General features: G+C 37.5%; 1 protein-coding gene across 3 annotated transcripts in view; it reads left to right on the top strand.

The window, feature by feature from the left end:
* LOC139134535 (kelch domain-containing protein 10-like) overlaps positions 1–15596 on the top strand; it is a 56489-nt gene that overhangs the window by 17025 nt on the left and 23868 nt on the right. For all 3 annotated transcript variants that reach the window (XM_070701410.1, XM_070701411.1, XM_070701409.1), the window contains exons 5-6: positions 1570–1827; positions 5282–5396. In XM_070701410.1, the coding sequence (XP_070557511.1) occupies positions 1570–1827; positions 5282–5396 (373 nt within the window). The remainder of the gene's footprint in view (positions 1–1569; positions 1828–5281; positions 5397–15596) is intronic.

Genomic DNA, 15596 nt, shown 5'->3' with positions numbered 1-15596 from the left:
TCTATTCAAAGAGAGAAGGGAAACATTCTTTTGCCTGTTTGGTGCTTCTGGACTCTGAAACTGCAGTTACATTCACATTTGTACACATTTGCTGTTGCACATTGACAATTTATAATTGGCAGGGACTGTGTCATTGACAATGACTTGTTATAAAAAATTGTCTCAGGTTTTTCACTTTGCTCAATTTTTTCTATTTGGCAAAGTGTAGCCAGGACTTCACAATATGCATACTCTCTCATGATCGTCATTTTGGGTGCTCTTCAGCTGGTTCCATTGACCCAAACAGAGTTTGATTAATGCTATTCTGTTGAGACTGATAACTCCAAAAGTACTTTGATGCATTTAAAAATGAATCAATTAAAGAACCTGCCTTAGGAATATGACTTTACAAACTGTTGACAACATCTCTATAACCACTAAGGAATATTTATGTGTGTCAAAAAAAAAAAGAAGTGTCCAACATTTGCAAGTAGAACTATGCAATACATGTTTATTTATTCTGCATGTACATCCCTTATAAATATGCAGATATATGATAGCTTGGGGGACTTGAAAAATTTGTATCATATAGAGGGGAGATTTGACATTTTTTTTAGGTATTGAGGGGAATCTGAAAAAAATGAAGATTTCAATCATGATTCCTCCAGCCCCTTCATCATTATTTGTGAACACAGCCTTATGGGCTGTGTTTTTTAAACAGAACTGTCATTTGAAACAAGCACTAATTTCAGCAAAATCCATGTTTGAATTTCCCCTTCTGAGTCAACTTCAAGTTGGTGATGAAAGTACATGTAGTCCAGGATTTATCTTCACGACATACATAAACAACATCGATATTACACTTCGTAATGGGATCAAAATCAAGTCCAGATGTAATCCTGCAATCATCCACTATTTTCGATATAATGAAAAAGTTAACAGAGAAAGCTTTTGCAGAGAACATTGCTATTATTTTTACCTTAAAGAAATCAGCCTTTTGACCTATCACCTTGGACTGATTTGTCCAAATTGTGGCAAAATGTGCATATTTCTAATTTTAGGGGCCAATTGTCTCATTTTGGATCACAGATCTTTTTCTCAGAAACCAACAATTACTTTCTTCATCAACACATTTGTCACAAATAGTTTTTCTCTATATACCACAGCAGAGCTCAATTGGCCACTTGATTGCTTGTTTTCTACATACTGTGCACAGCAAAGCTCTATCGGTCGCTTGGTCACTTATTTAGCAATTTTTCCTACAGAGTTCTTGTAATATTTTCAATCAAATTTGTTAGGTTCTGCCATAGATGATTGTCAAATGTTTCTTTTTCAACTATTTTTGGAAATCAATAGAACACCCATTTCAGTTTCCTTTGAATGTTATTTTCAGGTATTATGCAGCAATTTCATTCATTTTTGTTTTCAGCAAACAGCTTACTGCAGAGCTTCATTGGCCAGTAGGTTACTTGATATGTCAAACTTTTCAAAATACAAAGTTTTCTTTCTTTTTGATAACTTGTTGAAGATAGGAGCAAGTTTTAAAAGCAACATTGAGACTGAGTGTGTTTTGCATATTTCTATTTGCAGGCCATGGCTTTACACAAAGACAATCTCTATGTATTTGGTGGCTGCAGAAAAATCACAGATGACCACTTCCACTTTGATGCTGAACTCTATAAACTTAATTTAGACACTTGTATCTGGGAAATGTTATCAGATGAAGAACAGGGTGGTGATATGCATCCCAGAGGAATGTACAGGCATGGTATTGCATGTGATGAACAAAGAATGTATGTCTTGGGATACAGTTGGATAGAAGTGTATACAGTGCCAACTTTACAAAAGGTACTCAACATTTACTGGTATTATTCCATTGTTGGCAATATATGCCTCATCAAATAGGTCACTGTTTTTTAGTAACCAACATCTGCCATCATTTTTGTTCAAGATGATGATGCATTATGACTGTATCACAGAGGGAATTATTCTCATAGTTTGATCTGTAAGGTAGGTATGTAAGTCTATGTCTATCTGTCTGTCTCTGTCAAGGACTTTTGAACTGCAGCAGTGTAGATTTGTCAAAGATGAAGGTGTTAATTTGTAATTTTAAAAATTTGACCTCAAAGGTACCTCATTTTGTCTGGTAAACGCCCACGGGGGTCCACCTTCAAAATTATACAAATGAATATAGGGGCATTTAGCCAATCAACACCCTTGTGATTTTCACTAATGTTATCGGGGGGGGGGGTTGAGAAATGAAGGTACACGAAACAGCAAACTTACACTGATTAATCTTTTATTTCTCTATCATTTATTTCAAAAATACATAAATATTTTCAGCAATAAATAAAAAAATACTAAATAATACTAATATCAAATAAATCCACAGATGCCACAAAAAGATGTTACAAAACATCAGAAGACTTGAAAATGCAAATTTACAAAACTAAAGTGCTTCTTTCTTGTGCTATCTTTATCTTATGCTATCTTTATCACAACTGTCTAAAAAACCATGCAGATCTTTCTTACTAAATGGTGGCCTATCACTGTCATTGTCATCAAAATCTTCAAAGTCCAGGTCACTATCTTCATCGTCATTATCAAAAAGAAGCCAAACAGCCTCATCACAAAAGTCTTTGATGTCACCATTGTTGATGTTCTCAGATATCATATCCTCTTCCGAGCCATCCAGGTTGTTGGAAATCGCTGTCACCAATAAGGACTTTTGGATGATCCTCGGAGATGCTAGCCCAAGCTTGGCTTACCCAGTTCACAAAATCCTGCCTTGACAGCTGCGTGAGGTTGCCAAATGCAGTTTAGTGGCCTCCCTGCATGTACTGGACCCATTCTCTACAGATAGCATGATGGCTTTTTGACCAATATGTCCATGGGTTGAATGATTGATGTACAACCAGCGGGTACAAAGACAGTATTTGTATTGATACGATCCACGGCTTCCTGAGTAGCAGCAGTCATATTTTTTCAGGCTCTGTCAAGAACTATATATAGGATTCACCATACATCATTAACAATGGAACCCCAAATGTTGTCTACCAAAACACCATCCTCGCCAATGTCATCTAACCATTCTCAGTGGCAGCAATGCACACATTGCCTGAAAAGCTGAGTCGTTGCAACACTCATGGCCCCAGTCACCCATTTCGCTCTCTGGAAAAAATTCAAGAGAAATTGTTACTATCAGGATCGTGAAGTCTCTATGAAGTTAGATTGGCTAGAACGGTTATTCTGTGCCCCCAAAGTATCCTACATCATGGCAGGGTAGGCTTGAAACACTGTAAACCAGTTAAAGATGATGCTACTTGTACCTTTATGTGACCTTGAATACTGGCAAGTACGTAAACGGGTAAACTAGTTTTCACAAATGCAATCTGCATGTGACTGTAGAGGGTACTTACAATATTGAAACATTGACATATTTCTTTCCACCAGTAGTTGCAATGCGGACAGACTTCTCACCTTGTACAGTGTCAGTAGATGATGGGCATTGTCAAACCTGACCATTGTCTTGTCCATGTTGCCGATGTTACACAGGGTGTAGTCATGGCGTTCTCGGAGATGTCTGATGTTGTTTCGTAATGCTGTTATCTGCAGTAATCTTCAGGAAGCTTCAGAGAATCGTTCATACCTAAACAAAAATAAAATATTTATATCATTGTACATGAAGTGGAATAAAATTTAAAACTGAAAAACCACTCACCCCCTTGTAAATCTTAAATTGTTCATTTTACGCTCTGTTCTGTAACTTGTGGTAACTATATTTTATGACTGTTGTGCTGTGTTTTTAAAACCAGTTTGATTGGCCGTGTTTTTAAAAACTTGCAAGTGCTCTTTGCATTCATGATGAATAGGTTTACATATCTCTGTGTATACCAACATGGAAACGGGTTTTTCTGTGTCGTAACCATCTCGTTGATGCATTAATAATGGTGATTCCAAGCTGAAATACTCATTCTCTGGCATTTATTACATATTTTCAAATGTGGGAGCAATACCAGCAATGTGTTGGAATAAAAAATAGACTTTGTGAAGAAAGTGTTAGTGAAGCTTTGGTCCCCTTCACGGACATTCACCAAGCCATCTTTATTTGTGTATGCAATTCTAGGATGAATAAAATGTAGTTCTGATAAATTACAGCTTGAATTTAATGTTTGAAAGAAAGACAAAAGTTATGCATATCACAGTCTATGATTTAACATCAAGCGTCAACGTAAAAAGGGAATTGATGTGGGTCTAGTACATGTATTATGCAGTGTGAGTAAGTCTTTGCAGCATGCAAAAAAACAGACCTTTTAAAGATCAAAGTAAAAATGATATGGCAGTGAAATTATTTATAGTCACAAGTAAAATTCTTCGAATCTCTCGTGTCAGGGGAGAAAATAAGCATTGAGATATCCAGACTGGCACGGCAGCTGTAGCAGACATGACATCAAATGGACTCTTCTATTAGGGAAGAGGGACTGAGGATTAAAAATACCACAAACAAGATAGGCTGTACTTGCATTTCTGTCACCTGCACTTCCATTCTACATTATTTTGTCATTCTTTATTGCTTTTCTTCATCAAACATGAGTTTGAATACCTTCATGATATTTACTTTCCCCTTTCAACAAAGAGTCTCCTCATTGTAGGCTTCCATGCTTTTTATACAACCACCATCGTACATCATGATGAACAACACTTGAAAGCATGTGCATGCTATGCTATTTTGTTTTATTTTTTTGGTTGTAATTTCAAATATTTCCAAAACTATTACATGGGTATCAAGGAACAGAATTGTTGGGGTCACTGAGATATTCACATAGAGATAGTAGGAAATCACTAAAGAATCAGAGTATAGTCATATCATGTATGCTTAAAGAATGGTAATGTCCTACACTAATAAAAGAACTGATTGATATCTTACTATATTTTTTGGTTCTCAAGTTTCTTTAATTTAGGCAACAATCTTCATGTCAAAGGCAAGTATTTTTCCCTCACATTTTGCAGTTGGTGAGCAGTCAGTGAAACCATTAACTTAAAATTTAACAAGTCACAGGTGGGCTAGTGGAAAATGAAGCTGGAATAGCAAAGTTTTTTTGGCTATTAGCCTGGGGCTAGTGAATCAAAAAATGATTTGCTTACCCAAAAATATCAGCTTTGCCATTATCAGGTGTAAAAAATAGATTTATATTAACTCTTCAAGGTTTTACTTTATGTGAAATCATTGATTTTTCAGAGAGTCTTGATGAGATTTTTGATAATTCTCAAATATTGAGGAACATAATTTCGTTGTTTACAGATATGTGCTTATAATTTCTCTGAGAAGAGGTGGGAAAGGTTGGACACGCAACCGGATCCTACTGAGGGTTTTCCTCGAACTAGAATATACCATTCATGTGCACAAAGAAATCAAGGTAAGGATTATGTTGTATGCATTTCTATTCTTTTAGATATATTTTCTTGCAACATAGCCAGAAATTCTCAGGTGACCCTTTACCAACTTTTAACTGTCTCAAAATGTATAAAGGAAGGTTGACATGGTATTTTATGGGATGAGACACATCGGCACAGTTGGCTTTGGGCTCAATGTGTGGCAAACCTCTTCAGATGACTGACAGTTACTTGTACAGCATCTGCTAATATACCGGTAGTATCCTTGTTTGTGCAGGATCAGACAAATTCGTTTGACCCCATTTGTTATTCCATTATACCTCTTATCAACATAATACTCCACGGGGAAATATCGGTGGGTTGGTAATTATTTGGGATATTCAAAATATAATTTACATAAACATCCATACATCGTAAAAATCAAAAGTTGAAAATAATTAGTATGTTGCTTTGCTAGTTTTTCAATCGACTGTGACCAACAAACAACTAACTTGATTGAAAGTTCAGCATGATGTTTGGCATGTGACTCAAGCCCTGTATCAAACTCAATTGGAAATTGGCAACATCTGCCTAGACCAAAGGTCATGTGTATTCCACACATGGTATGACCCTCTGACAAATGTGTTAACCTTTGGATCTTTGAATAAAAAGCATTTTTTTCCAAAATTAAAATGTGTCACACTTTATGTTCTCTTCTGTAATTTTATAAGTCTGTGACCCATAGTTAGTGATGCTTTTGTGAAACCCAGGTTATTGTTGTTAGGAAAGACTAACCTCAAAGACATCTTACACGTTTCACAGCCACATTTGGTTTTTTTGAGGAGTAATGGGAGTTGTCTTTCATGTTTTCTGGTGATGTACACATTACTTGCTCATTAGATAATGCAAATAGAAAGTATTTGCAAAACTACATCCGGTACAAAAAAAATTATATTGGATGGGAAGCTTCTAGTGGGCTGAGAAACCTCTTTCCCATTTCATATTATGGTTTCAGTTACATCTTAGTTCACCTTCTAGGGCAAGTTCTAGAGTTAAACTGGGACCGGTCCTAGAAGCAGACCGGGACCGGTCCTAGAGTGCATTTTGAGCCATCTTGGAGTCCCAGCTGGTGGTCCCAGTTAGAGGTTTGAGCTACCCTTACATTCCACCATTTGCAAATTTTTTTGCTAGACCTGTAACTCTGGCCTCTGGCAAATTTGGTGTAGGGTGGTACTTTGTCCACTGGGTAAAGTTATTAATTTTTTTTTAATTTTATTCATTTCACCAGAAATTATAATACAAATGCGAATGTAATAAACAAAGAAAAAACCTTACAATAAGTAAAAAATCAGGAGATTGATAAAAACACCAAAAAATTGGGTTTTTTATGGAAAAAAGTCACACACCCTAAAACTGGTGAGGACCAAGGAAGTAGTTCTTCAAGAACTAATCTAGTCCTTTGCCCAGTCATCAAAGTTCAATCACAATAGACTAAAACAGTCAAAAACCATACTGAAGGTGAATAGGTGAATAACTTTAAAATATGATAACAAATTTAACATTTCGTATAGTGCTTGTTTAGTCTTTGAGAGATGAGCAGCATTCTTTTAAGGATGTGTAATTTACTAGCTTGACAGCAGTATTTTAATGTGAGAAACAGTGATTGCAGTTTGGAAAATTTCTGAATGATAATTGTTTTTGTCCCATGGGACACAATTTTTTGTTCTAATTTATCATATATTAATGACAATAGGAAGCTATTCTTGTAGGCTTTAAAGTGTGATCTTTAGATATGTACATTGTTACCATGTTTGTATGTCTACATTCACTTCAAAACCTAGAGAACTGTTGCATATATTACATCGGTATTTGGTGTGTAGAGGTGTCGAGAGTGGTAGATTTTGGTTTGCTCAAATGGTATCCAAAAATATGCAAAATAACTATGTAAAATAGTCAAAACTAATGAGGAACTGATGGTCTCATTGCTTTTATACTTTGTATACGGGTACTTAATGATTGTTAAGGCAGGTTTGTTCATATTATGATAAATCTGAGAAATTTTGTCATTTTGCTATATATTTTAAATCACCTTCAAGTTGTTAATTACGTGCATATGTAACTTAGGCTAACCAATGGGACTAGCTGATTTCTTTTCCTTGTATATGAATGACTATGTAACCAAACTATCGTGCAAAATTTTGTGTGAACTTGGATGAACATCAACCTGCGTTCTATTGTTTTGCAGAAACTACAACAGGTACAACTCGTAGTATTTGGTGGCTTTAGGCACCTCTTGGTGACCATGTCTTTTATGACTAAATAACCACTTTAATGCAGATGTCGTAGGCTAAGCAACAGGGCTAGAGGTTAGGTACTCTTAAATATGGACCAAAATTTATTCTCAAATTGTTTTGATGACCTTTATGTCAATGACTACAATTGTACAGGTCCAGTATTTTGTGTCACAAGACACCTCTCAGAGGCTGTCTCTTTATTGACTAAATTACCTCATAAAGTATATACCATTTAATTCTTGGCTAACAATAGGGCTGGAAGTTTGATGAACAGATCAGTATCAGATCAATATTTTCCCAAACTCTTTGATGGCATTAAAATTACAACCTTTAACCAATTTAACATGTACATATAACCCTGGGTTTTTTTTGCTCATTTTAGTGAAAGTATTGTCATCATTGAAGCTTCTTCTCTGAGAGCTAAATTTGTATTCAGCTTGTCAAACTGTTGTGATCACATTAGAGCATGGTATTTATTAGTCCCCGCAGACACCCTTCAGGGGGACTTATAGATTTGGTCAAGTCCGTGTGTCCATGCGTCAGTCCGTCCATTCACACAGACATCTAAGAGATGCCTGGAGCGATTTCATTCAAAGTTGGTACAAGGATTACTCCTTATGTGACACACGTCGATTTGTTTTGTGATATGATCCAATATGGCTGTGTGATGGACATTTTATTAAAAAAGTGGGGACTATGTCATTGACAATGACTTTTTGAAAAAGAGCTGTATTTGTAGAGTAACCACACTAAATTTTATAGGTGTCCATGGGGACTTATAGGTTTGGTCATGTCCGTGCGTGCGTGCGTGCATGCGCGCGTGTGTGCGTCCGTCCGTCCGTTCACGCAGATATCTCAGAGATGCCTGGAGCGATTTCACTCAAACTTGGTACAAGGATTACTTCATATGTCATACAGATGCACTTCAATTTGTTTTCTGATACGATCCAATATGGCCGCCAAGCAACCATTTTATTACGATTTTTTCATGTACAGAGCCATAACTGAGACATGTTTCAACCAATTTTATTCAAAGTTGGTACAAGGACATTGACCAATGTCATAGATATGCACGTCGATTTGTTTTGTGATACGATCCAATATGGCCGCCAGGCGGCCATTTTGTGACGATTTTTTCATGTACAGAGCCATAACTCAGACATGTTTCAACTGATTTTATTCAAAGTTGGTACAAGGACATTAACCAATGTCATAGATATGCACGTCAATTTGTTTTGTGATTTGATCCAATATGGCCGCCAGGCGGCCATTTTATTACAATTTTTTCATGTACAGAGCCATAACTCAGGCATATCTCAACCGATTTTATTCAAAGTTGGTACAAGGACATTGACCTATGTGATTCATATGCATGTCAATTTGTTTTGTGATACGATCCAATATGGCTGCTAGGCAGCCATTTTATTATGATGTTTTCATGTACAAAGCCATAACTCAGACATGTTTCAACCAATTTTTTTCAAAGTTGGTACAAGGACATTGACCAATGTCATAGATATGCTTGTCAATTTGTTTTGTGATATGATCCAATACGGCTGCCGTGTGGCCATTTTGTTATGATTTTTTCATGTACAGAGCCAGAATACTCAGGCATATCTCAACCGATTTTATTCAAAGTTTGTACAATGACATTAACCTATGTCATACATATGTACGTCAATTTGTTTCATGATATGATCCAATATGGCTGCATGGCAGCCATTTTGTTACAATTTGTTCATTGATTTGTTTTGTGATACAATCCAATATGGCTGCCGTGTGGCCATTTTTTTTCCGATTTTTTCATGTCCGGAACCATAACTCAGACATGTATCAAGCGAATTTATTCAAAGTTGGTACAAGGACATTGACTTATTTATACATATGTATGTCGATTGGTTTCACGAGATGGTCAAATATGGCCACATGGTGGCAATTTTGTTATGGTTGTTTCATGTCGAGAGCCATAACTCTGGCAAGTCTCAACTGATCTTATTCAAAGTTGGTACATGGACATTGACTTATGTAATACATATACGTGTTGATTTTTTAAACAGTAAGATCAAATATCACTGCATGGCGGTGATTTTGTTACAATTTTCTAATGTACAGAGCCATAACTCAGACATATTTCCACCAGTATCATTCAAAGTTGGTACAAGGACATTAACCTATGTCATACATATGTACGTCAATTTGTTTCATGATATGATCCAATATGGCTGCATGGCAGCCATTTTGTTACAATTTGTTCACGTCCTTTGGGCACGTACGATTTTATTCACCAATTTTATTCAAACTTAGTGCCAGGACATTGACCTATGTCATACATATGCACATTGATTTGTTTTGTGATACAATCCAATATGGCTGCCGTTTGGCCATTTTTTTTCCGATTTTTTCATGTCCGGAACCATAACTCAGACATGTATCAAGCGAATTTATTCAAAGTTGGTACAAGGACATTGACTTATTTATACATATGTATGTCGATTGGTTTCACGAGATGGTCAAATATGGCCACATGGTGGCAATTTTGTTATGGTTGTTTCATGTCGAGAGCCATAACTCTGGCAAGTCTCAACTGATCTTGTTCAAAGTTGGTACATGGACATTGACTTATGTAATACATATACGTGTTGATTTTTTAAACAGTAAGATCAAATATCACTGCATGGCGGTGATTTTGTTACAATTTTCTAATGTACAGAGCCATAACTCAGACATATTTCCACCAGTATCATTCAAAGTTGGTACAAGGACATTGACCTATTTAAAACATATGCTCGTCAATTTATTTCATGTCATGTAGCAGTAAGTAGGCTGCTATGTCAAGAAATACTGCACCAAATTTCATGAAACTTTGTACAGATGTTAAGCTCACATTGCTTTAACATTGAAAAAGATATTTATCAGTGTCATTTTAATTAATTTGTAATTGCATATGTAATGAACTTTCCTAATTAGAGTGATATAGCCACAAATTAATACAACGTCAAATTTGATGAAACTTGATGCAGATGTTGATCTCATAGTTTGTTGTAAATACTGCATTAAACTTTATGAAATATGGTTCCAGTGATAATCTGTTAAGTATTAGGATTGTATGCAAAAATGTTTTGCAACATCCTGTTGATTAATTCCTAGTTGACTCATTTTATGAACTTTAGGATGGTGGCCTACATTGGTTTATGTTTTCATCACCATGGAACTCATTCTTGGCCATTGAGCGCCATCTGTATCAAAGTATTTTTATCACAGACCTAATTAATGAAGAGGACTCTATCCTCTCTGACGACTTGTAATCAAAGTACCCATTAAAGGCCAGGGACTTGATACCCGGGATCAAGTTAATGCCGTTCACCTTTGACATTCACGGGCGGGATCGAATGTTTATGTCTTTGCAAATTACGGTCACGATTAGTGTGCACAGGAGGTTGTAAATAGGCCAATGTGTTGACATGCAAACAACAGATTATACGTAACTGAATATAACGGCGAGACCAGTACACTGAGAAACAACGTTTCGTGAAGCCCGCGGTACTTGTAGCAATAACAGGTGTACTTCAACTGTAATGACAAAGGTACAGCACCACGCCGCTGCAACTAACGACGTTTTTACTAGGGCTTGACAATTTTTTTTTCCAGTTCACTCGTGCGTCGGACAAGTGGATTTTCAATTTCACTTGTCCTAACAAAAATTTTACTTGTCCTCCATTTGTAATAATTAGGACCAAAATACTTGCGACGATTTCCGTAGCGGCTTTCAGGGCTTTCTTATTTCAGTAATTTTCGCCGATGTTGACGCGGATTTTTCTCAAAAGTTCACATTGAAGTAGCCCTGCGTACGTTCTGTGTGTTCCCGGCGTTATACGTCCCCCATCACAAGAGTCTGTATAACGCCGGGAACACACAGACCTGTAGGCTGTACGCAGGTCAAACATCAATGAAGGTACATATCATACATCGGCTTCCCGTGTTTGGCAAGCATAAATGCCGTCGTAAAAAGATTGGTCAGTTTCTGTCGCTGGTCGTCGTCATTCGGTTTACGCATTGCGAGTGCATGCGATCAGGGTGTTGGCAAGTGAAACCGTATCGGGCTCAGCGGGACCCACAAATTTCCACAATCATTGTCCCCGTCACGATCTCATCCGTGATGCACCAAACAGTCCAAATGCGGTTGACTATTACTCGTGAGACCTTATCGATCCAACGCTAAACATGCCGCATCCGTCATTTCGCTTTCCCAGTGGTTTGGCAATGGCGGGGTATTTGAGACACGATGAACAGAACATTTTGGAACCGTCATATTTCAAGGCCACTGTGCTTTCCATTTCGGGAGATAACATCTACGGCGTTTTTCCTCATCATAACGCTTATGTTTAGATCTTTTGTCAGAAACACATCGAGTCGTCGATTCTCAGACGATCCCACTCACGCTGGCCCTCGTGGTGCCGTCGTAAATCATCACAATGTCGTTTCTCAGAGTTACACAATGCCCATCGTCGTAAACCACGCGCCTCTTTACGGCAACAGCTTTGCTTGACTTGTGCGTAGGTCTCCGGAGCGGAAATAACGCTCTGGCTCGCGAAAATGCACAATGCCTTGTTTGCGTTAGTGCAAATATTACCGTAAAATATTCATATTTACAGCGATCACTCCATAAACTATCTGCCAACAATGTTCGTCTACCTCGCGAGGCCGCATAAATGATTTTGAAGTACTGCACGGTCGGCAAGTGAATCTCAGAAGAACGTCACAATTGTATCTAAAAAAGTCAGTGATTGACATTTAGTTTGTGTGAATTACGACAACGCAGATTGTGCGACACGTGGGCCGCGCACAAACCGCATCTTAGGTTCGCGTTGATTGCGCTATAAGTTGTGTAAACAACTTGTCCGGCGGGCGACCAGATTTTATTTGTGACTTGCCCGAACGTAAATTTCACTTGTTCCGGGCGTCGGGCGATAGGAATTGTCAACGTTTCGAATTACTCGGGGGCCCGGGCGCGGGCTTCAACATTACAGCTAAACAATAGCGTACAATCATTACAGCTAAACAATGCGTAGACGTCGTGCCATTGCCAATATACTCTGCTATTTCCGATCGTTTCGTCTACAGAACTACTAAAAGCCCTCTCACTAAAAAAATAATTACGGTTTGAAATCGTTGAATTAATCATAAATTAACACCGTGATAGTAGTAAAGTAAAGGTGTACAACTGGGACAGAGTAAGAATTTTACACCCATTTTATTCATTTATCTACATGAAGCGAAGGAAAAATTAACCATCCATGTAACTAAAGTATGACCCTGACCTATATATGAACTCACGCGCAGCAGTGCATTGTCCTGAATTAAGCGGGGAAATTCCCTGCTGAGTCAGGTCCTGGACTTGCGCAATACACTAGCTATGACTCACTGGGTATTAGAATGGACCACTAGTGGACATGTAGAAACTTGTTCTGTCTGACCTAAACACACAACATGTGTAGACACGTTCCGAAGGTGTACGGGAAATTCCGTGTGAGTCATCACCATCAAACTAGCCTATATAAAGGGACCCGTGTTGTCAGTCAGTCGCGGAGTCCAGCTGATGTGAATTTTTTCTACTGCATGACTGAGGTCTGAATTTCCGGTAGGTTTTTTGAACTCGGAGTTCCTATCGGTGCGAACTTGTTCACCTGATAGATAAAATTTTAGTAATTTCCTCTGAACTTAAAATGTGACGGAAGACCATTACTTCAAATAATATGAGACGTTTCAGATGAATGGTACTGATATCTAAAGTGTTCACTCTTTTATCTCTACGTACAAATGTAGTTCCTAAGTCGTTCTCTATTCTATTCCCACCAACAAAACATTCAATACTCATTTCATTGCGATCTTTATCAATACTTATTATAATATCACAAGTTGTTCTGTTATCTGTTTTCATAGCATAATATCCAACCAAATCGTCAAATTCATCTCCAGTAGCTAACTTTACACATCTAATGAGAACTGTACCATGTTGAAGTATTTTCATATTATCAGTCATCTGTTGATTTACTGTCTGTAAAGTTAATTCAGCTGCCTCATCACCGACACTTTTAAGACCCAGTTTCTTTAAAGTTGTGTCCCAAAATAATCTAACTGGAACTCCGCTAGCTGTATACGAGCAATAATTCTCCCCCTCGTTTATCCACCTTCTTAGTGTATTATCTGCCTTCATTATTGTATTAAGAGGACTAATTTTAAGGTGAATCGGTATACCAAGAAGTGCAATGTATGGATTCGTAGGAGTAAGCCAACTACGAAAATCTAACAACTTGTACTTGTTAACATTGCTATCGAAATAAATAACATTTGGGGTTCCTGGCAGTTCAGCAACTCCACCACTAATTTCACTATCCAATATATCTAAGATGTTACGCGGCACATTATAAGGCATGAATTTCTGACTAGCCGAATCCCATGTCAGAGCAAAAGGAGTAGGATCATTCGAAGCCTTTGTGGCGTCAATTACAGTTTCATCAATGTCTTTAAGTTCGGAAAATTCTACAGCATGTTCGTGGGGTGGCGCCGCGGCATTGGCTAAAACGAAATATTTTTCGCGGTCTTTATAACGAAGGACGTAATCCTTATTATGATTAGCAGCCATCTTAGTATTATTGTTAACTTTAACATCACTCAGATCTTCAAGCTCAAGATTTTGCATACGAATTGTACCTAGACCGAAGCCACTTGGATCAGACATACTCCGTAGGGACCTATATACAGTGAAAATTAAAATAATACCTTGTAATATACACAACCATGGCTTCAGCTATAGGAATGACAGTTCTCGGTGCTGTATTAAATGCAACAGCATTCACAGGAGGAAATATTATCGGTCAAAAGCTTTCTGGGAATGGTGAGGCTCTTATTGAAGAGAAAGTCCGACATGATAAAGCATTAGAAAAGTTTGAACATGATCGCAACGTCTGGTCAGAAAAAAGATTACTACAGGCTGATTGGGAAAGAGAAAATCAAGCAAAGGACGCACATGCTGCAGCTGAGTTAAGAGATACAGATGCAGAAATCCTTGAAGAAGCAGCGGCGCAAGCCAACTATGCATCAGGTCGTTCCGAAGGGCCAGTTCAATTCTCAGATTATTATCAACCCAGTCCTGAGCAAAAGAAATATGAAATGATATATATTGCTGGAGGATTGGTCGTGGATGGTTTATCTTCCGATAGGGTTACACGGCCCCGCTTCGGAACTACAATAATTCAATACAAAAGCTAATTGGCCAGTTATTGAAATCGATCATGTTCCCATCCTGATCTGTTATCCAGATACGCATTGAATTCATGTAATCTCCCCCTTTTCTCAATGGCATAGAAATTGCTCCGTTTTTAAAATCGTAAGTAACCTTTTCACTTATTTCTCTCGTATCCCGGATGGGAAGTATTTGTAAACAGTTCGATACTTTCCCCTGTATGTATTCACCCGAACCAAATGAAACATAATTTCCAGTAACATCGACTACATCTGAATGAACTATATATTTAATGACTGTTAAGAAATCCACTTTCTTCGGACTAATAGTACTTTTTACAACTGGGTTGTCCTCAGGTTTATCTGAAAAACCAACTACGTTGGCAAAGCTACCTGTAGCATTGAAATAAACTTTAACATCTTTAGCCAAAGTTAGAAGAACGTGGTTTGTCGGCAGATGTTTTTCAAAATTAATTTTTTGCTTCAACCCGATTGCTTTGTTTAACGTATCGATATTGTAGTTACCTGGACGTATTGATTTAGTCTTCTTTGGTTGGTCACCTTCTTGATATTTTAGTACATTATTTGTCGATGTTATGTTATGCCATGAATTATATAGTCCGCACTCTAGCAGTCTTATCTTCGTAAACTGTGTCGTGTCAATGCAAGGGTAAAAATTAACAGTGACTGGTTCACCTGTTTGGCTTT

The sequence above is a fragment of the Ptychodera flava genome, chromosome 6 (genome assembly GCF_041260155.1).
Source record: "Ptychodera flava strain L36383 chromosome 6, AS_Pfla_20210202, whole genome shotgun sequence".
NCBI classification, from domain to species: Eukaryota; Metazoa; Hemichordata; class Enteropneusta; family Ptychoderidae; genus Ptychodera; species Ptychodera flava.
This window is presented reverse-complemented; position numbering and strand designations above follow the sequence as displayed.